Here is a 17,899-nt window from a genome sequence, read left to right as displayed (position 1 = left end):
CCTCAGGCTTCCTCGGAGGGCGCGGGCCCCAGGCACCAAGCGCATGAGCTGACCCGCAGGCCCCATGTGCCCACAGAGCTCGCACACCCGTGGGGACCTTTCTCGGGGACCATCCTCCCGCCGAGCCGTGTACACCGTCCCCCACCCCGTCCTTACCTGGGCCTATTCTGAGGCAAAGCCTTAGCATCGACAGCAAACATTTTGGACACAAAGATGATGACCGGTGCGGTCTCGTCACTCCCGCATTTCATAAAAGCTGAGCGAGCAGAAAGCAAGCATGTCACTATTATTTTTTTCCTTTATGAAAGATCCAGGTTTTTCTGGAGAACAATTAAGATGTTTTCACTATGGCATCATCTAAATATGTAAGCAGCCTACAACCTTTTACAACTACCATAAAAAGTCCATTTAGAAAGCTGTAAAACTGCCGGAAAAGTGGAAAAAGAACAAGCAGAATTGGCAAAAACAAGGAAGAAAAGCAGCATTAACAGGGCAGGAGGAGGGCTGGGGGAATCCGATACGGAACTGAAGCCAGTGAGCGGGCTCACTGCCCGCCACAAGCCCAATAAATATTCCCTGGACCCAGTGGAGAAGCAACAGGATCGAGGGATGCGAGCAGAGGCCAGCAGCCAGCAGGGAGCTTGTGGATAAAACACATAAAAATCATATAAGCTAACCAATGGACACAGACACCGGGGGGTGAGGGCATGAGCGGGGGCAGGGGGCACTGGGGGATAAGGACACATACGTAATACCTTCATCAATAAAAAATAGCCCTAATCGGTTTGGCTCAGAGAGCATCGGCTTGCGGACTCAAGGGTCCCAGGTTCGATTCCGGTCAAGGGCATGTACCTTGGTTGTGGGCACATCCTCAATGGGGAGTGTGCAGGAGGCAGCTGATCGATGTTTCTCTCTCATCGATGTTTCTAACTCTCTACCCCTCTCCCTTCCTCTCTGTAAAAAGTCAATGAAATATATTTAAAAATAAGTAAATAAAATAAAAATCAATAGCTTTTCCAATCCCCACAATAACAAGTTAGAACATAGGCAAAAATCTAATATAGGGCAGCCGACCCATGATGCTCTCTCATCATTGATGTTTCTATCTCTCTCTCCCTTCCTCTCTGACGTCAATAAAAATATATTTTAAAATAAATAAATGAATAAATAAAATAAAAATCAATAGCTTTTCCAATCCCCATAATAACAAGTTAGGACATAGGCAAAAATCTAATATAATAATAGAGGAATATGCAAATTAGCCGGTACACCGTAACGACACGACCGATCTACAAGTGGCAGAGAGCTACAGGAGGGCGGGGCAGCGAGCTACAAGCACACGGATTCGTGCGCAGGGCTACCTTAATCAATAAAAAATAGAACATTATAATGAGAGCAATGAAAAAAACCTTGGACATAAACTAAGGTCCATTATTAGAAGGATGTCAATTTTCCCTGAATCTACAAAACCTTTGATACATTTCAATTTTTAATCCTCATCTGAGGATATGTTTAGAGGAAAGATGGTGGAGGGAGGGGGAGGGAGGGACAGAGAGAGAGAGAGAGGGAGGGAAGGAGAGAGGGGGAGAGAGAGGAGAAACATCAGTGCGAGAGAGAAACATCGACCAGTTGCCTCCTGTACGCACCCCAACCAGGGCTTGAACCTACAGCCTAGTGACAGGGAATAAACCTGCAACCTTTGGTTGTATGGGACGACGCTCCAGCGAGAAGCCGCCTGCCAGGGCCCACATCTATAAACTGTTCACAATTCAAAGCACATGCTGACATTTTTCTTAGCCAACACTGGAGGGATAAAATTGGTTAGTGATTTTTTAAAAAAATCGCCCATCATAAGATTTTACCCATAAAAAAATAAAATAAAAATCAATAGCTTTTCCAATCCCCACAATAACAAGTTAGAACATAGGCAAAAATCTAATATAGTAATAGAGGAATATGCAAATTAGCCGGTACACTGTAACGTCACGACCAATCTATAAGTGGCAGAGAGCTACAGGAGGGCGGGGCAACGAGCTACAAGCGCACGGATTCGTGCGCAGGGAAACCTTAATCAATAAAAAATAGAATATTATAATGACAGCAATGAAAAAAACCTTAGACATAAACTAAGGTCCATTATTATAAGGATGTCAATTTTCCCTGAATCTACAAAACCTTTTATACATTTCATTTTTTTAATTTGCAGGAGGCAGCCGATCCATGATTTCCTTTCATCACGGATGTTTCTCTCTCTCTCCCTCTCACTCTCTGAAATAAAAAAAAGTGTATTTCTTTTTAAAGATGAGGGTGCATGCACGTTCCTCTGTCCCTCACCTGCCTTCAGCGCCTGGGTTTCCGGCGGAAGCGAGTCGAACGTCTGTGAGCCCGAGCACATCAGCTTCTCCACCCGCTCGGGTGTGATGTCGAGGGGGCTGGGGAGCTTCTGACACACCATGGCTGAGGTCTGTTGTTAAGGACTCCAACACTGATGCGTGCACTCTCCAGGGACGAGACCACAACGTACACCAAATCCTGCGGCAACAACGCATGAGCCCTGGCCAGCTGGAATGGTGGCCTGCAGACCGAAGGGTCCCGGGTTCAATTCCGGTCAAGGGCACGGACCTCGGTTGCAGGCTCCTCCCTAGCCCGGCCCCTGGTCGGGGCGCATGCAGGAGGCAACCCATCGATGTGTCTCTCTCACATGTATGTCTCTCTCTGTCTCTCTCTCTCCCTTCCACTCTCTCTAAAACAAGGGAAAAATATCCTCGGGTGAGGAGCACCAAAAAAAAAAAAAGAGAGAGAGATGAAATTCATCTATAAAATTACTTCAGTTAATGTATGCCACTTTATAATGAAATCTTTTGGGAATTAAAAACATAATGAGGAATATCAACACACTAAAGAAAATATAGTACTAAGTAAAACAGTGACCTAAAACTTGTAAATTATCTACTTATATATAAATTTTAGTAAAAGGAAGTGTCTTTTTTTAGATTACCAAACAGAAATAAAAAGGAATATCTTCCTAGAAGGACATATATTTAGACTGTATTAGAATAAATACTAATATTAGTATAAGAATTTTTAAAAAATATATATTTTGTTGATTTTTTACAGAGAGGAAGGGAGAGGGATAGAGAGTTAGAAACATCAATGAGAGAAAAACATCCATCAGCTGCCTCCTGCACACCCCACACTGGGGATGTGCCCGCAACCCAGGTACATGCCCTTGACCGGAATCGAACCTGGGACCCTTCAGTCCGCAGGCCGACGCTCTATCCACTGAGCAACACCGGCCAGGGCAGTATAATAATTGTTAAATGGTTTCATAGAACACTAAGGATTTCTTGGTGGCCAGAAACACGCCCCCTCCACCATTTTGTCAAAACGATGATCCCATTAAAAACCACGAACAGAAAGGATACCAAGCACAGCCTGGGAGATGGGCAGCCACTGGCTGCAGATGGCGCTGACCTGGACCTTCGGGTCTGAGTGCCGCGCCTCCCGGGCCCCGATCTTCAACCCCAAGGAGGTCACGATTTTATCGATCTTTTCTTTGTCCCTGCAGCAAGCACAGAGCGGGGTGGAAGGTCACACAGGCGTGAAGGAGCGGCGAGGACAGGGACCTCACCGTTATCCGACAGCGTTTATTCCTCATGCATGACTTTTCTACCAACAACGGAAAAGGACTGCAGGGGCTCCCACCACAGCTCGGGAGGCCCCGTCTCCACCCGTCCCCTCCTAAAGGAACCTTCCTCTAAAACCAGAGGCCCGGTGCACGACATCCGTGCAAGGGGCTCGGCCCTCGCAGCCCTGGCTTCGTCTGGAAGGTGGTCCGGCTGTCCGGTCTAATTAGCATATTACGCTTTAATTATTATAGATTTGTCCTGCCGCACCAGACCACAGCCTCCTTAAGCCAACTATGCCAGCGGGGGAAGCAGGGTCACAAACGCTTGCTCAGAGGGCAGGAAGCCATCTCGGGAATAACTGAGACACTGAACTCACCGAGGAAGCTTTCTTTTGCACTTGTCCCCAGCATGTGTGTGCCCAGTGTCCCCATTAATGCCTAGCTAGCAGGCACCTTTCTGCTACGATGACTATTTTATTTCAAACTGGGTTTTTAAAAATAAAAATCCAGCCCTGGCCGGTGTGGCTCAGTGGATAGAGCATCGGCTGAAGGGTCCCAGGTTCAATTCCCGGTCAGGGCACATGCCTGGGTTGTGGGCTCCAACCCCAGTGTGGGGCGTGCAGGAGGCAGCCGATCCATGATTCTCTCTCATCATGGATTTTCTCTCTCTCTCTCTCTCCCTCTCCCTTTCTCTCTGAGATCAATACAAATATGTTAAAAAAGAAGTGGAACAACCAATTGACATTTCTCTCTCTCTCTCTCTCCCAAATCAATAAAAAATACAGGTCAATGTTTCCCTCCACCCTTTCATCCCTTCCCCGCGGCCTCTATAAAGCATTTCTCTCCTGTCCCTCCTGCTACGCTTGACTCGGGTTGCACAGGCTCCATGAAATCGCCTCCCCGCCCTGTCACCAACTGATCGTCAGGGCTCTCTCTCCTCACTGCCCCGTCTCTCTCAGCTTCCCCAGCAGGACTCAGGCAACTGGAAACTGAGGCACATTCTACCGGCCCGAAGTCCCCAGTTTTGTAAGTCTTACTTTTTCAAGACAGCGTCATACAAACTCCATATATTCTCCAGGATTAACTGCACGAATAACGGCTTCTTTCCTTTCGCCTGTAAAAGAGAATGAACACGCTCAGGTTTCTGCGTATTTAATAGGGATCTTAAATACTCATTCTTTGTTTTTGTTGTTGTTAATCCTCACCTGAGGATATTGTTCCTTTTTTTTTTAGAGAAAGTGGAAGGGGGGGGGAAAGACAGGGAGACACATCGATGTGAGAGTCACATCAATTCGCTGCCTCCCACAGGCACCTCGACCAGGGCCAGGGATCGAGCCAGCAACCGAGGTACGTGCCCTTGACCGGAATTGAATCCGGGACCCATCAGACCTCGGGCCAACATGCTATCCACTGAGCCACACTAGCCGGGGCTTAATACTCATTCTTGACATGTTTTATTATCGACACGCCTCATTTCTACTAGGAAGCATTTACTCAACCGCAGAGGGGAGGAAAGGAGGTACAATAACCAACCGTTCTCTCCCTGCGGGAACTATCGGCTTCACAATGATGAGACCGTTTGGGGGACCCGTCACTGCGGCGGCCCCACTGCGCCCATCAAAACACCACTGAGTGCCCAGCGGAGAGTGAACACGTGACTCTGCATGTACAGGCCTCGCCATGAACTTCATGCTACAGAGCATTATCATTATTTGTTAATATTTTACTGATTTCAGAGAGGAAGGGAGAGGGAGAGAAACATCCATGATGAGAGAGAATCATGGATCAGCTGCCTCCTGAATGCCTGCAACCCAGGCCATGTTCCCTGACCGGGAATTGAACCATGACCCCCTGGTTCATAGGTGGACGTTCAACCATGGAGCCACGCCGGCCGGGCTAAAGGATATTCCTAACCTGAAAAAGAATCAACTTCAAGGAAGAGGAAATTAAGAACAAAAAAACCTACCATTTCTTTTATCAAACTATGCAAAATAATGCAAGAGCCCCGTGAGACGGGTACTCTCACACGCACAATTAGACGGACTATCAGCCGAGCCCGCCTTTCTGAAGGGCTAGTGACAAGTTAGTGAGAAATTAAGTCGTTACCGGTGAGTGCTCGGTTAAAAAAAATGTCATCACGAAGACAAAAGATTTATGCAAAGATGTCCGCCGGAGTCTTACTTATAAAAAACATTTGGAAATTAGAAACAGACACACGTCCGATCTGAGGAGAGTGATTATGTAAACCAGTGGTTCTCAACCTTCTGGCCCTTTAAATACAGTTCCTCATGTTGTGACCCAACCATAACATTATTTCCGTTGCTACTTCATCACTGTCATGTTGCTACTGTGATGAATCGTCATGTAAATATGTGATATGCAGGATGGTCTTAGGCGACCCCTGTGAAAGGGTCGTTCGACCGCCGAAGGGGTCGCGACCCACAGGTTGAGAACCGCTGATGTAAAGGATGACGCGCTCACAGCACACACTGATGACAGGGCACTCAGGGGACAGGACGGTCTCCAGGCTTCTCTCGGATGGTTTCGTATCGTTATCATACCCGTCCTCTGAGGCCAGCACTGCTGCCTCCATTTCACAGATGGAAACACTGAGGCACAGGGCGCAGCTGGTGAGCGCTGGGGCCAAGATGCAAACCTCCAGTCAGGCTCTCCCGCGCTTCCCCCCTCCCTGCACTGGCCCCTCTTCAATACGCTGCTGATTCAAGGCCTGTCATGGCCCAGGGAAGAGGCTCACACGGTGGGGCTTTGAGCTTCATAATATCAAGCAAGAAAGGAGCTACATTACGAAGACTGTATAATCGCGGCTGAGGGACGGAGAGATCTAGTCAGGAAGAAAACAAGAGCCCTGGCCGGTGTGGCTCAGTGGATAGAGCGTCGGCCTGCAGACCCAAGGGTCCTGGGTTCGATTCCGGTCAAGGGCACATACCTCGGTTGCAGGCTCCTGCCCGGCCCAGGCCCCGGTCAGGGCTCATGCAGGAGGCAACCCATCGATGTGTCTCTCTCACATCGATATTTCTCTCTGTCTCTCCCTCTCCCTTCCACTCTCCTTAAAAATATCCTCGGGTGAGAATTAAAAACAATAACAATAAAAAAAACAACAAAAAACAACAAAAGGGACATACGCCCATTACCTGATCCACCTTCATGATCTTCTTGGCCTTCATATTTATGTAATAGTCTCCCCACAATGTTTTCAAAAGAACTTCCTTTTTTATGCCAATTTTCTGACTGTAGATTTGGGCAAAGTGCTCAATTCTGGAAAAAAAAAAAAGCAAGTGTTCATGTCATTAGTGACATCAGTGAGAGTGACCAGCGCTAACGCTTGGGGTCCCCTGCAGGCACCGTTCTGTCCAAAGTGCTTCGAGAGTGTCCCTCACTGCAATGGTTGCCTCTCCCCCGAGGCAGGCACTAACCACCCCCCTTTACAGAAGGGGGTAAAGGAGCAGAGACGTGGCACAGGGAGCACGTGAAGCTGGGACGCAGCCCACGCAGTCTGGCTCCAGAGCCCACGTCTTGTCCCCGTCTCTCTACCTCCCCATGAAGCGGAATTCATGCCATGGTCCCTTTATTGTGTTTAATCCTCATCCGAGGACATGTTCTTATGGATTCTATTGAGAGAGACCAAGGAGGGAGGGAGGGAGCGAGGGAGGGAGGGGAGGAGAGAGAGACGAGACAGAAACATCAACTGGTTGCCTTGTGTGGCTGCTACTTTAGCGATCAGTAAAAAGAGAATCTGTATTCCTTCTAACCACTGTGGTGCATCTACAATGATCTCAAAACACAAAGTTCCATTTAAAGTATCAGCTGTGTAGCCCCGGGCCGGCGTGGCTCAGTGGTTGAGCGTCGACCTATGAACCAGGAGGTCCCGGGTTCGATTCCCGGTCAAGGGCACAGGCCCGGGTTGCGGGCTCGATCCCCAGCAGGGGGCGTGCAGGAGGCAGCTGATCCATGATTCTCTCTCATCGTGGATGTCTCTCTCTCTCTCCCTCTCCCCTCTTCTCTGAAATCAGTGAAAAATAAAACATACATCAGCTGTGTCTGGAATCCACAGCGAGACTGGGTCTGAGGGAGGGGCTCACCCGAAGCCCCAGCCGTCGATGGCGCTGGCGAAGACCACGTTGCCCTGGTCCGGGGAGAAGTACAGGTGGGAGTCGTCCGTGTCCTCCAAGCCCGCGCTCCAGTCGTACACCTGCTCCGGGTCGGACCCCGGGGTCCCGGGGGACTCGCTCTCTCTCTCCGCCCTCTCTTCTAGGACTTTAGAAGTAAAAAGAGTTCCCGTGAGCGCATTAATCTAGGAGAGAGGGTGAAACGGGAGAGGGTCAATCGGCTGCTTGGCGGCCGGGGCGGGAGACCCCGTGACTAGCACTGGCCACGCCTGGAACCACCCGTCAGTGGCCGCCTGGGCTCCGGTGAGGTTGACACTGACAACAATGAATAACTTCCGCGTTATCAACCGGTTCTTTCTGACCCCAGCACAGCTAAACTGTACGGCTTCTGCAGGTCATTCTTGTGATGACTATTTTAATGCAAACACGAATGTGTGGTCCCTTTACCTGTTTTTCAGGACTGAGGCCTGGCGTCCCCGGGAACTCAGGGCTCCCACCATCCTAGTTTGCAGCCTTAGTCAGCCTTAGCCCCAGGCATTTCGCACATCAGCTACGTATTTGAACTTGTCACCACTCTCGGCAGGCCCCCTTCCTGACCTCTAACTCCCAACGATTTTCACTCATAAGTAACCTTATTTCCAACCTCAGAGATGATGGAAGCTACTATTCAGAAATCCACGCCCGGCCTGCGTGGCTCAATGGTTGAGCGTCGACCAATGAACCAGGAGGTCACGGTTCAACTCCCAGTCAAGGGCACAGGCCCGGGTTGTGGGCTCCAGACCCAGTGGGGGGTACAGGAGGCAGCCGATCCATGATTCTCTCCCATCATGGATGTTTCTCTCTCCCCCCCCTCCTTTCTGAAATCAATAAAGAAATATATTTTTTTTAAAAAAAACCAACTCAGAAACTATCTAATCTTTCTGGGAAAAAATTAAAAAACAAAACAAAACACAAAAACCAAACAGCCTCCTAACATCGCCTCCCTGTGGAACCAGAACTACAAGATTTCAAACATTAAAGAGCATTAAAACCTATTGTCCAAGCTTCACGCGCGAGGACGCTCCCAGCAAGCGGGACCCCGAGGGGAGGCGTGCGCTGCCGCCTCTGCTGTAGCCTGATGATGCCAGCACGTGTGACTCGTAAGTGGGAAAGTACATTCTAAGGAAGTGAATTCTCCAGAGCCGCGCCTCAGACTCCACCCAGCAACTTCCTTGCAACTCCTCTTTGAGCCCCCATTTTTAAATGACCGCAGTAAAGAATGCAATACCTGCTCTAAGATGTTCTTGAGGTGGGAATAGGCCTCCTGCGGGGTGAACTTCAGCTCCACGATCAGGCGATCGATCTTATTGATCACCAACACGGGCCGGATGTTTTCGAGCCAGGCCTGGCGCAGAACTGCCTGTGTCTGATGGAAACAGAAAGGAAAGTGGAAAACTCGTGATCTGAAATAATTAAAACACCTTTAAGAAATCTTGATTAATAATCAGCTTATTCCGCCCTAGCTGGTGTGGTCCAGTGGGTAGAGCATTAACCTGTGGACTAAAGGGTCCAGGGTTTGATTACACTCAAGGGCACATGCCCGGGTTGTGGCTCGATCCCCAGTAGGGGGCATGCAGGAGGCTGCCAATCAGTGATTCTCATCATAGGTGTTTCTATTGCTCTCTCCCTCTCCCTTCTCTCTGAAATCAATACAAATATACGTTTTAAAGAACTAATCATCAGCTCATTTCCATACTTCTTTATAACTCGGACTATGCCGGTCAGACACAGGTGGTCACTAGACATACACATCAGCAAAGAAGTACAGACTAGAAATCATCCTACCTTCGTGGAACTGGCCATTTGCTTAAGGAGGGTAAATGAAACTGTAAAAGACAGTGAGGAGCCCGCCCGGCCGGTGTGGCTCAGCGGTTGAGCATCAACCTACGAACCAGGAGGTCAGTGTTCGATTCCCGGTCAGGGCACAGGCCCGGGTTGCAGGCTTGATCCCCAGTAGGGGGAGTGCAGGAGGCAGCCGATCCAGGATTCTCTTTCATCACTTTCGCCCCTTCTCTCTCTCTCTCTCTCTCCCTTCCTCTCTGAAATCAATAAAAATGTATTAAAAAAAAAAGAATCTAAAGTCAAAGTCATCCTGAAAACTTAGGTGAGGTAACTCCACCACAGACTGGAAGGTTATCGAACGTCCAATGTAAAACCAGTGATTGTCAGTGAAATGTCTAAGTGCACACGGCCATCAGCAGCCAGTTCCTCCTCCCGCACCTTCCCGCACCCGCGACGTATTTCCACACCACAGCCCCCCCCTACCTGTGGGCAGACTCCCTCCACGGCATCGACCACGATGATGCACCCGTCGCAAATGCGAACGGCCGTGGACACTTCGGAGGAGAAGTCCACGTGACCCGGAGAGTCTATGAGGTTGATGAGGTACTCCTCGCCACCTGGAAGGGAGGGCGAGGCGGCCGCTGTCAGCCGTGCAGGTATACGACGCGCTGCCTCGGGCGTCCAGAGGCAGAGCTCAGAGATGATGTCAGGCTACAGAAGGCAGAGGCCCCACCCGCCGCTGTCAGTCCCATCTGAATCCCGTGGACGAAACTACTGATTCCAAACAGCGTCTATATCAAACATCCGGACTTGCCCTGGCTGGGTTGCTCAGTGGGTAGAGTGTCAGCCGTGGGACCGAAAGGTTGAGTTTACTTTTATTTTTTAAAAATACATTTTTACTAGAGGCCCGGTGCACGAATTCGTGCACAGGTGAGGTTCCTCAGCCTGGCAGGGCCATCTCGCCCAATCCTGACCGGGGTGATGGGGGCTGGCTGCCGGGGAGGGATACAGGAGGGCTCCAGGGCATGTCCAGTCTGCCTTGCCCAGTCCTGATCGGCCGGACCCCAGCAGCAAGCTAACCTACCGGTTGGAGCATCTGCCCCCTGGTGGTCAATGCGCATCATAGCAACTGGTGGAATGATTGGACACTTAGCATATTACACTTTTATTATATACGATTGATTTCAGAGAGGAAGGGAGAGGGAGAGAGAGATAGAAACCTGAATGAGAGAGAATCATTAATCAGCTGCCTCTTACACGCCCCCTACTAGGGATAGAGCCCACAACCCGGGCATGTGCCCTGACCAGGAATCGAACCCAGAACCCTTTAGTCTGCAGGCCAACACTCTATCCACTGAGCCAAACCAGCTAGGGCGGGTTGTGGGTTTAATTCCCAGCCTAGGGCACATACCTAGGTTTTTACTCGAGGCCCAGTGCATGAATTCGTACACAGGTGGGGTCCCTCGGCATGACTGATGATTGGGGCCAATCGGGGCCATGTTGCCCAATCCTGACTGGGGTGATGGGGGCTAGTTGCCGGGGAGGGACTGCAGGATGCTCCTGTGCCCAACTTTCAGGAGGCAACCATCAATGTTTCTCTCTCTCTCACCCCCTCCTCTAAAATAAATAAATAAATAAATAAATAAATATTCAGATTTTATTATTCTAATAGTTACCACTTATTTAGCCTCCTGTGAGGCGGGCACTGTGCTAAGTAAACAAATTTAATGTGCTGATCACACATTATTGAACCCTTACAATAACCCTATTAGGTACATATTGCTATACCCATTTCACAGATTAGGAAGTTGAGACTATAAAAGGACCGACGCCCGAGAGGGAAGGTTGTTCAAAGGGGCCCAAACGGGAAATGCCGACTTCAACAGACACAGAGCAGCTGGCTGACGACTTCCCTACAAAACCTCAAAGCGCAGGCGCGGATCTGCTCAGTGGAGAGTTAGAGTCAATTCTACAAACACTTAAGGAGTGACTGCTCCGTGCCTAGCCGTGTGCTAAGCGCTCTCGCATGGAGTCTCCCCTCCAGGCTCACGCCACACGCGTGTTACGCTCACAGCAGGGCGACCACACACGCCGTTTCGGCTGGAAGTGCCACATCCCACTAAGCCGATGTCAGTCCCGGGCACGGCAGAGCGACTGGCCCCGCCCCCAGGTTACAGAGACTGAACCTTAAAATGTAAGTGAACCATGAAGAAAAAGGTAACTCATTAGCATTCTACACTTATTCCCCATTTACTGCTAATGTGACATCATTCTCTTCCAAAGGTAAAATAATTATTCAGATGCTCAAACACCCCATAGATACTGGACTTTCGCCCCTTCTCTTAACTCTGCCCTTCAACCTCTGTGGGCTCCAGACTCCACGGGGCTGAATACGGTAAGTTATGGGGCGCGTCGCGGGCTCTCCCCAGGGGACTTTAACAGCCCGATGACGGGGCTCGGGCCCGAGGTGACACTGATGATGATAAGACAACCACCGAGGCCGGAGCTCGCATCCGCGGCGGCCTGTGTGTGCCTGGCACTGTTTACAGGCACTACTTCCTGTCGGCCTACAACCACCCTTTGTGGTGGCCGCTCCCATCAGCCCGGTTTTACAGAGCGGAACACGAGGACGCAGAAAGTTCAATGTTTTTCTGCAGAACCCGACTCTGCGGTTCCCCGCCCGGGATCAAACACAGCAGAACGGCACGGGGAAGCTCAGACCCATCTAACCCCAAAGCCACACGCTCGGCCACGCTGCTCAGAATGGCACACATTTCATCCCGGGAGGCCCAATCCCGCAGGCGGCCGGTGGCGGAACACGGGGCGAAGGACCCCCCAGTGCGCCGGGGCCGTGAGGGCAGCTTGCTGTCCTGGGAAGGTCACACTGATCCACCCCCAGATGTCTTCAACCGCGAGCACCGTTTCTGCCCGGTGCTCTCTGGAGCTGAGACGGCAGCCCAGCACCCCCTCTGACGAGCGTAGGGTTGCTACTCATCACGTGGCATCTTACGAGCTTCTTTGTCTGTGGCCTGTCATTACACGAAGGCCCAGAAGAACCCGTTGTGCCACGTTCTTGGAGACCGAGCTGAGGTGAAGGGGAGCATGGGAAGCAATTCCTGGGAGCTCTGAGGACGGGAGAGTCAGAGCTGCCTTGTGATGAGGAGGCCCGAGATACGTGACCGGGGAGCCGGTTTACAAGCTCTGGAGTCGGCCCTGGAGTCGGAGAACCAGCGAGCCAAGCTCCTGCCAGACCTGAACACCATGGCTTCTGCCAACAGTGACACTACAGACAGTCCTCGGGTTACGTCGGACTCGACGAACGTAAAATAATTATTCAGATGCTCAAACACCCCATAGATACTGGACTTCGCTCCTTCTCTTAACTCTGCCCTTCAACCTGTGGGCTCCGGGGCTGAATATGGTAAGTTATGGGGCGCGTTGCGGGCTCTCCCCAGGGGACTTTAACAGCCCGATGACGGGGCTCGTGCCCGAGGTGACACTGAGGATGATAAGACAACCACCGAGGCCGGAGCTCGCCTCCGTGGCGGCCTGTGTGTGCCTGGCACTGTTTACAGGCACTACTTCCTGTCGGCCTACAACCACCCTTTGTGGTGGCCGCTCCCATCAGCCCGGTTTTACAGAGCGGAACACGAGGACGCAGAAAGTTCAATGTTTTTCTGCAGAACCCGACTCTGCGGTTCCCCGCCCGGGATCAAACACAGCAGAACGGCACGGGGAAGCTCAGACCCATCTAACCCCAAAGCCACACGCTCGGCCACGCTGCTCAGAATGGCACACATTTCATCCCGGGAGGCCCAATCCCGCAGGCGGCCGGTGGCGGAACACGGGGCGAAGGACCCCCCAGTGCGCCGGGGCCGTGAGGGCAGCTTGCTGTCCTGGGAAGGTCACACTGATCCACCCCCAGATGTCTTCAACCGCGAGCACCGTTTCTGCCCGGTGCTCTCTGGAGCTGAGACGGCAGCCCAGCACCCCCTCTGACGAGCGTAGGGTTGCTACTCATCACGTGGCATCTTACGAGCTTCTTTGTCTGTGGCCTGTTATTACACGAAGGCCCAGAAGAACCCGTTGTGCCACGTTCTTGGAGACCGAGCTGAGGTGAAGGGGAGCATGGGAAGCAATTCCTGGGAGCTCTGAGGACGGGAGAGTCAGAGCTGCCTTGTGATGAGGAGGCCCGAGATACGTGACCGGGGAGCCGGTTTACAAGCTCTGGAGTCGGCCCTGGAGTCGGAGAACCAGCGAGCCAAGCTCCTGCCAGACCTGAACACCATGGCTTCTGCCAACAGTGACACTACAGACAGTCCTCGGGTTACGTCGGACTCGACGAACGTCGTTTCATGGCTACGTCGCCATCTCCCATTTATTTATTTAAAAAAAAGTTCCGTCATTTCGACGTATGTGGAGTAGAACACAAAGAAACCGAGGCATGCGATGAACCCGGGAAGAGAACGGAAGGTCCAGAACTCCTTTTCTTTAAAATAGAGGCGGACTTACCTTGTGCGTAATGCAGGGAGATGGCGCTGGATTTCATGGTGATGCCCCGGATCTGCTCGTCCTCCCGGCTGTCCATGTACCGTAACTGTGGGAACAAACAGAGGCACCCTTACTGCCCACGGAACGGAAACGTCACGTTCAAGTGGAATGATTTGGACTTTTGCGTTAAGTGCTTACTTTACCTACAACCACCCTTTGTGGTGGCCGCTCCCATCAGCCCGGTTTTACAGAGCGGAACACGAGGACGCAGAAAGTTCAATGTTTTTCTGCAGGACACGTGGCTAGAACCCGACTGAGGTTCCCCGCCCGAGATCAAACGCTGCAGAACAGCAGCGGGGAAGCTCAAACCCATCTAACCCCAAAGCCACACGCTCGGCCACGCTGCTCAGGATGGCACGCATTTCATCCCGGGAGGCCCGATCCCGCGGGCGGCCGACCTCCTGGTTCCTAGGCCGACGCTCAGCCCCTGAGCCAGGGCGGCCAGGCTTACGTGCTAACCTTTTAAACGAAAGGCCCTGTGGAATTTTTTAAGGGGGGAGGGATGGAGAATGGTAGTTTGTCATGGGGAAGAGAACACAGACAAACTGAAAGACATGAACTACTTTCCAAATGCAGTCAGACCACACACAGCCTCCCCGCAGGCTGCTCATTCAGATTCCAGCCGTGAATGAGGTGGTCCTGAGCCGTTCACAGAAGGCAGCCTGGGGGAATGTTCTTCCATTCACCAAGAACACGGCCACTCTTTCCCTTCACAGGCTCATTGACGAAGTCTGAACAGACATTCCAACAGCGCTTAAAAGCTACCAATGACCTCTGGCCAAACACACCAACCTTGTCAGCCCTCACTCTTCTTGGTCAGGGCATTAGACACACCTAAGGGAATTACCTTTGATGCCTATGTGAGCTCTGCACATGTGTGTGCTCTGCACATGTGTGTGCTCTGCACATGTGTGTGCACTCTGCACATGTGTGCGCTCTGCACACGTGTGCGCTCTGCACATGTGTGAAAATCTCCCAGCGGTCTCCCATCTCCTGGTTTCCTGTCTGCCTCTCCCTGGTCCCACTCCTGGCTCCTCTTCACCTCTCCCACTTCTCAGAAAGGCCTTCCTCCAGCCCTGGCCGGTGTGGCTCAGTGGACAGAGCGTGGTCGGCCTGCAGACTGATGGGTCCCGGGTTCAATACCAGTCAAGGGCACTCACCTGGGCTGCAGACTGTACCCCCAGTAGGGGGTGTGTAAGAGGCAGCCAATTCGAGATTCTCTCTCATCATTGATGTTTCCATCGCCTTCTCCCTCTCCCTTCCTCTCTGAAATTAAAAATATATTTAAAAAAAAGAAAGGCAGGCCTTCCTCCAAAAAGTCTCGTTCTCTTGTTATTCTATACTAGAGGCCCGATGCACGAAATCTGTGCAAGAGTAGGCCTTCCGTCCCCTGGCTGCCGGCACCGGCTTCCCTCGCAGCCCCGGCTTCGTCTGAAAGGTCATCCGGAAGGACATCAGGTCTAATTAGCATATTATGCTTTTATTATTATAGACTAGAGGCCTGGTGCACAAATTCATGCACACGTGAGGTCCCTCAGCCTGGACAGCGATTGGGGCTTATCGGGGCCTGCGGGCCGGGGAAGGAACCGTGGGAGGTTGGCTGTGGGAGCGCACTGACCACCAGGGGGCAGCTCCTGTGCTGAGCGTCTGCCCCTGGTAGTCAGTGCATCGTCATGGCTACCAGTCCACAGGTCGTAAAGGTGGCTTAGGCTTTTATATATATAGATGTGTACATTTCTTCTTTCAGTCTTCTGTGTGTACTTTTTTGATTCTATTTTGCTTCTCCATCTCCCCTTCTCTCTGTTCCCAGTCACCTGACGCATCCTGCTGGTTATATTCTAAACTCATTAAGGTGAGGAACATCGCTATTTTGGGTTTTTTTGTTTTTGTTTTTTTTAAATACATTTTATTGATTTTTTACAGAGAGGAAGGGAGAGGGATAGAGAGTCAGAAACATTGATGAGAGAGAAACATCTATCAGCCGCCTCCCGCACACCCCCCACTGGGGATGCGCCCGCAACCAAGGTACATGCCCCCGACTGGAATCGAACCTGGGACCCTTGAGTCCGCAGGCCGACACTCTATCCACCGAGCCAAACCGGCCAGGGCAACATCGCTATTTTGTATTGCAAGTAAGTTATTCCCCGTCCTTTCACAGTGCAGCCGGAAACAAAGATCTCTTGAATTCCTTTCCTAAAACATGATGTTCATCACGACCCACAGGCTGCAGAAGCCGTCCTGTGGCACGTCGCTGAGCCTTCAAGGTCTGCGATCATCTGATACACCCTCTACCAGTTCGTGTTCTCTCCTGGAGGTGTAGATGCCAATCTTCCACTCACATCAAGCAGACCTCGCAAAGGAGCCTTTTCCCGTGTTATTTTCCCCCCCGGTTGAGGCTTTCTTTGCTTTCCCCTCAAACCACCTCACCCGTCTGGGAAAACGGCCACAACTGTGCCAGGATATCACCTGACACATGGCGCTTACAGGATTGCTAAGCACACAGCAGACGTTCATCACACCATAGATGGCTGCTCCTTGCTGAGACGCAACAAGTGCTCATCCACTGCAACTACATACCTTGCCTGCCAGGCGGCTGGAGATGATTCCATTGCTGGATATGAGGCAATCAGCCAGGGTAGTTTTGCCTGTTAAAATAACAGTATTAACTTTAATCTATTTTTTATTTATCTTTTATTTTTAATAATAATAATTATTATTTTTTTAATCCTTACCCCTGGATATTTTTCCCTTCCTGCATGTGCCCCGACCAGGGCCCGGGCTGGGAAGGAGCCTGCAACCGAGGTCCGTGCCCTTGACCGGAATCGAACCCGGGACCCTTCAGTCCGCAGGCCGACACTCTATCCACTAAGCCACACCGGCTCGGGCTAACTGCCGAGTTTTAAAAACTCAAATTCTCATTTAGAAAACAAGACAACAGTTTTGGGCAGCGGGGCTCCGTGGTTGAGCGTGGACCTATGAACCAGGAGGTCAGGGTTCGATTCCTGGTCAGGGCACAGGCCCGGGTTGTGGGCTAGATCCCCAGTGTGGGGCGTGCAGGAGGCAGCCAGTCCATGATCCTCTTTCATCACGGATGTTTCTCTCTCTGTCCCTCTCTCTTCCTCTCTGAAATTTAAATAGATTAGATAGATAGATAGATAGATAGATAGGTAGATAGATAGATAGATAGATATCTAGATAGATAGATAGATTAGATAGATAGATAGATAGATAGATAAACAAGGCAACACGCTAGATAGATGGATAGATAGATAGATAGATAGATAGATAGATAGATAGATAGATAGATAAACAAGGCAACACGCTAGATAGATGGATAGATAGATAGATAGATAGATAGATAGATAGATAGATAGATAGATAAACAAGGCAACACGCTAGATAGATGGATAGATAGATAGATAGATAGATAGATAGATAGATAGATAGATAGATAAACAAGGCAACACGCTAGATAGATGGATAGATAGATAGATAGATAGATAGATAGATAGATAGATAGATAGATAAACAAGGCAACAGGCCAGAATGCAAATCACTGGGCAGCTGCCTTGATTTGCAATGTTTCACCGCGCATGCGCGAGTCTGGGACATCAAAGGCAGGAAGTCCCGCCCCTCACGCCGCTGACACCCGGGAGCCCCGCCCCCGCACCCCGGGCCCCGGGACAGGACAGGACAGGACAGGTCCGGCTCCTCACCGTGGTCCACGTGCGCCAACACGCAGATGTTCCTGATGTTCGCGGGGTTCCTCTGC

General features: G+C 50.9%; 1 protein-coding gene across 1 annotated transcript in view; it reads right to left on the bottom strand.

The window, feature by feature from the left end:
• The window catches only part of EFTUD1 (elongation factor Tu GTP binding domain containing 1), a gene marked incomplete at its 3' end in the record, with an annotated part of 54,561 nt that overhangs the window by 32,854 nt on the left and 3,808 nt on the right, over positions 1–17,899 (bottom strand). Inside the window, exons 2-12 of the mRNA XM_005864023.2 lie at positions 17,844–17,895; positions 16,705–16,772; positions 14,089–14,173; positions 10,060–10,193; positions 9,023–9,160; positions 7,729–7,940; positions 6,781–6,904; positions 4,666–4,742; positions 3,426–3,562; positions 2,335–2,457; positions 157–256 (exon numbers count right to left, since the gene is read on the bottom strand). Of these exons, the coding sequence (XP_005864085.2) occupies positions 157–256; positions 2,335–2,457; positions 3,426–3,562; positions 4,666–4,742; positions 6,781–6,904; positions 7,729–7,940; positions 9,023–9,160; positions 10,060–10,193; positions 14,089–14,173; positions 16,705–16,772; positions 17,844–17,895 (1,250 nt within the window). The remainder of the gene's footprint in view (positions 1–156; positions 257–2,334; positions 2,458–3,425; positions 3,563–4,665; positions 4,743–6,780; positions 6,905–7,728; positions 7,941–9,022; positions 9,161–10,059; positions 10,194–14,088; positions 14,174–16,704; positions 16,773–17,843; positions 17,896–17,899) is intronic.

Source organism: Myotis brandtii, unplaced genomic scaffold (assembly GCF_000412655.1).
Source record: "Myotis brandtii unplaced genomic scaffold, ASM41265v1 scaffold1844, whole genome shotgun sequence".
NCBI lineage: Eukaryota > Metazoa > Chordata > Mammalia > Chiroptera > Vespertilionidae > Myotis > Myotis brandtii.
Note: the sequence above shows the minus strand (reverse complement) of the source record. Positions and strands in the feature narration are given on the sequence as shown.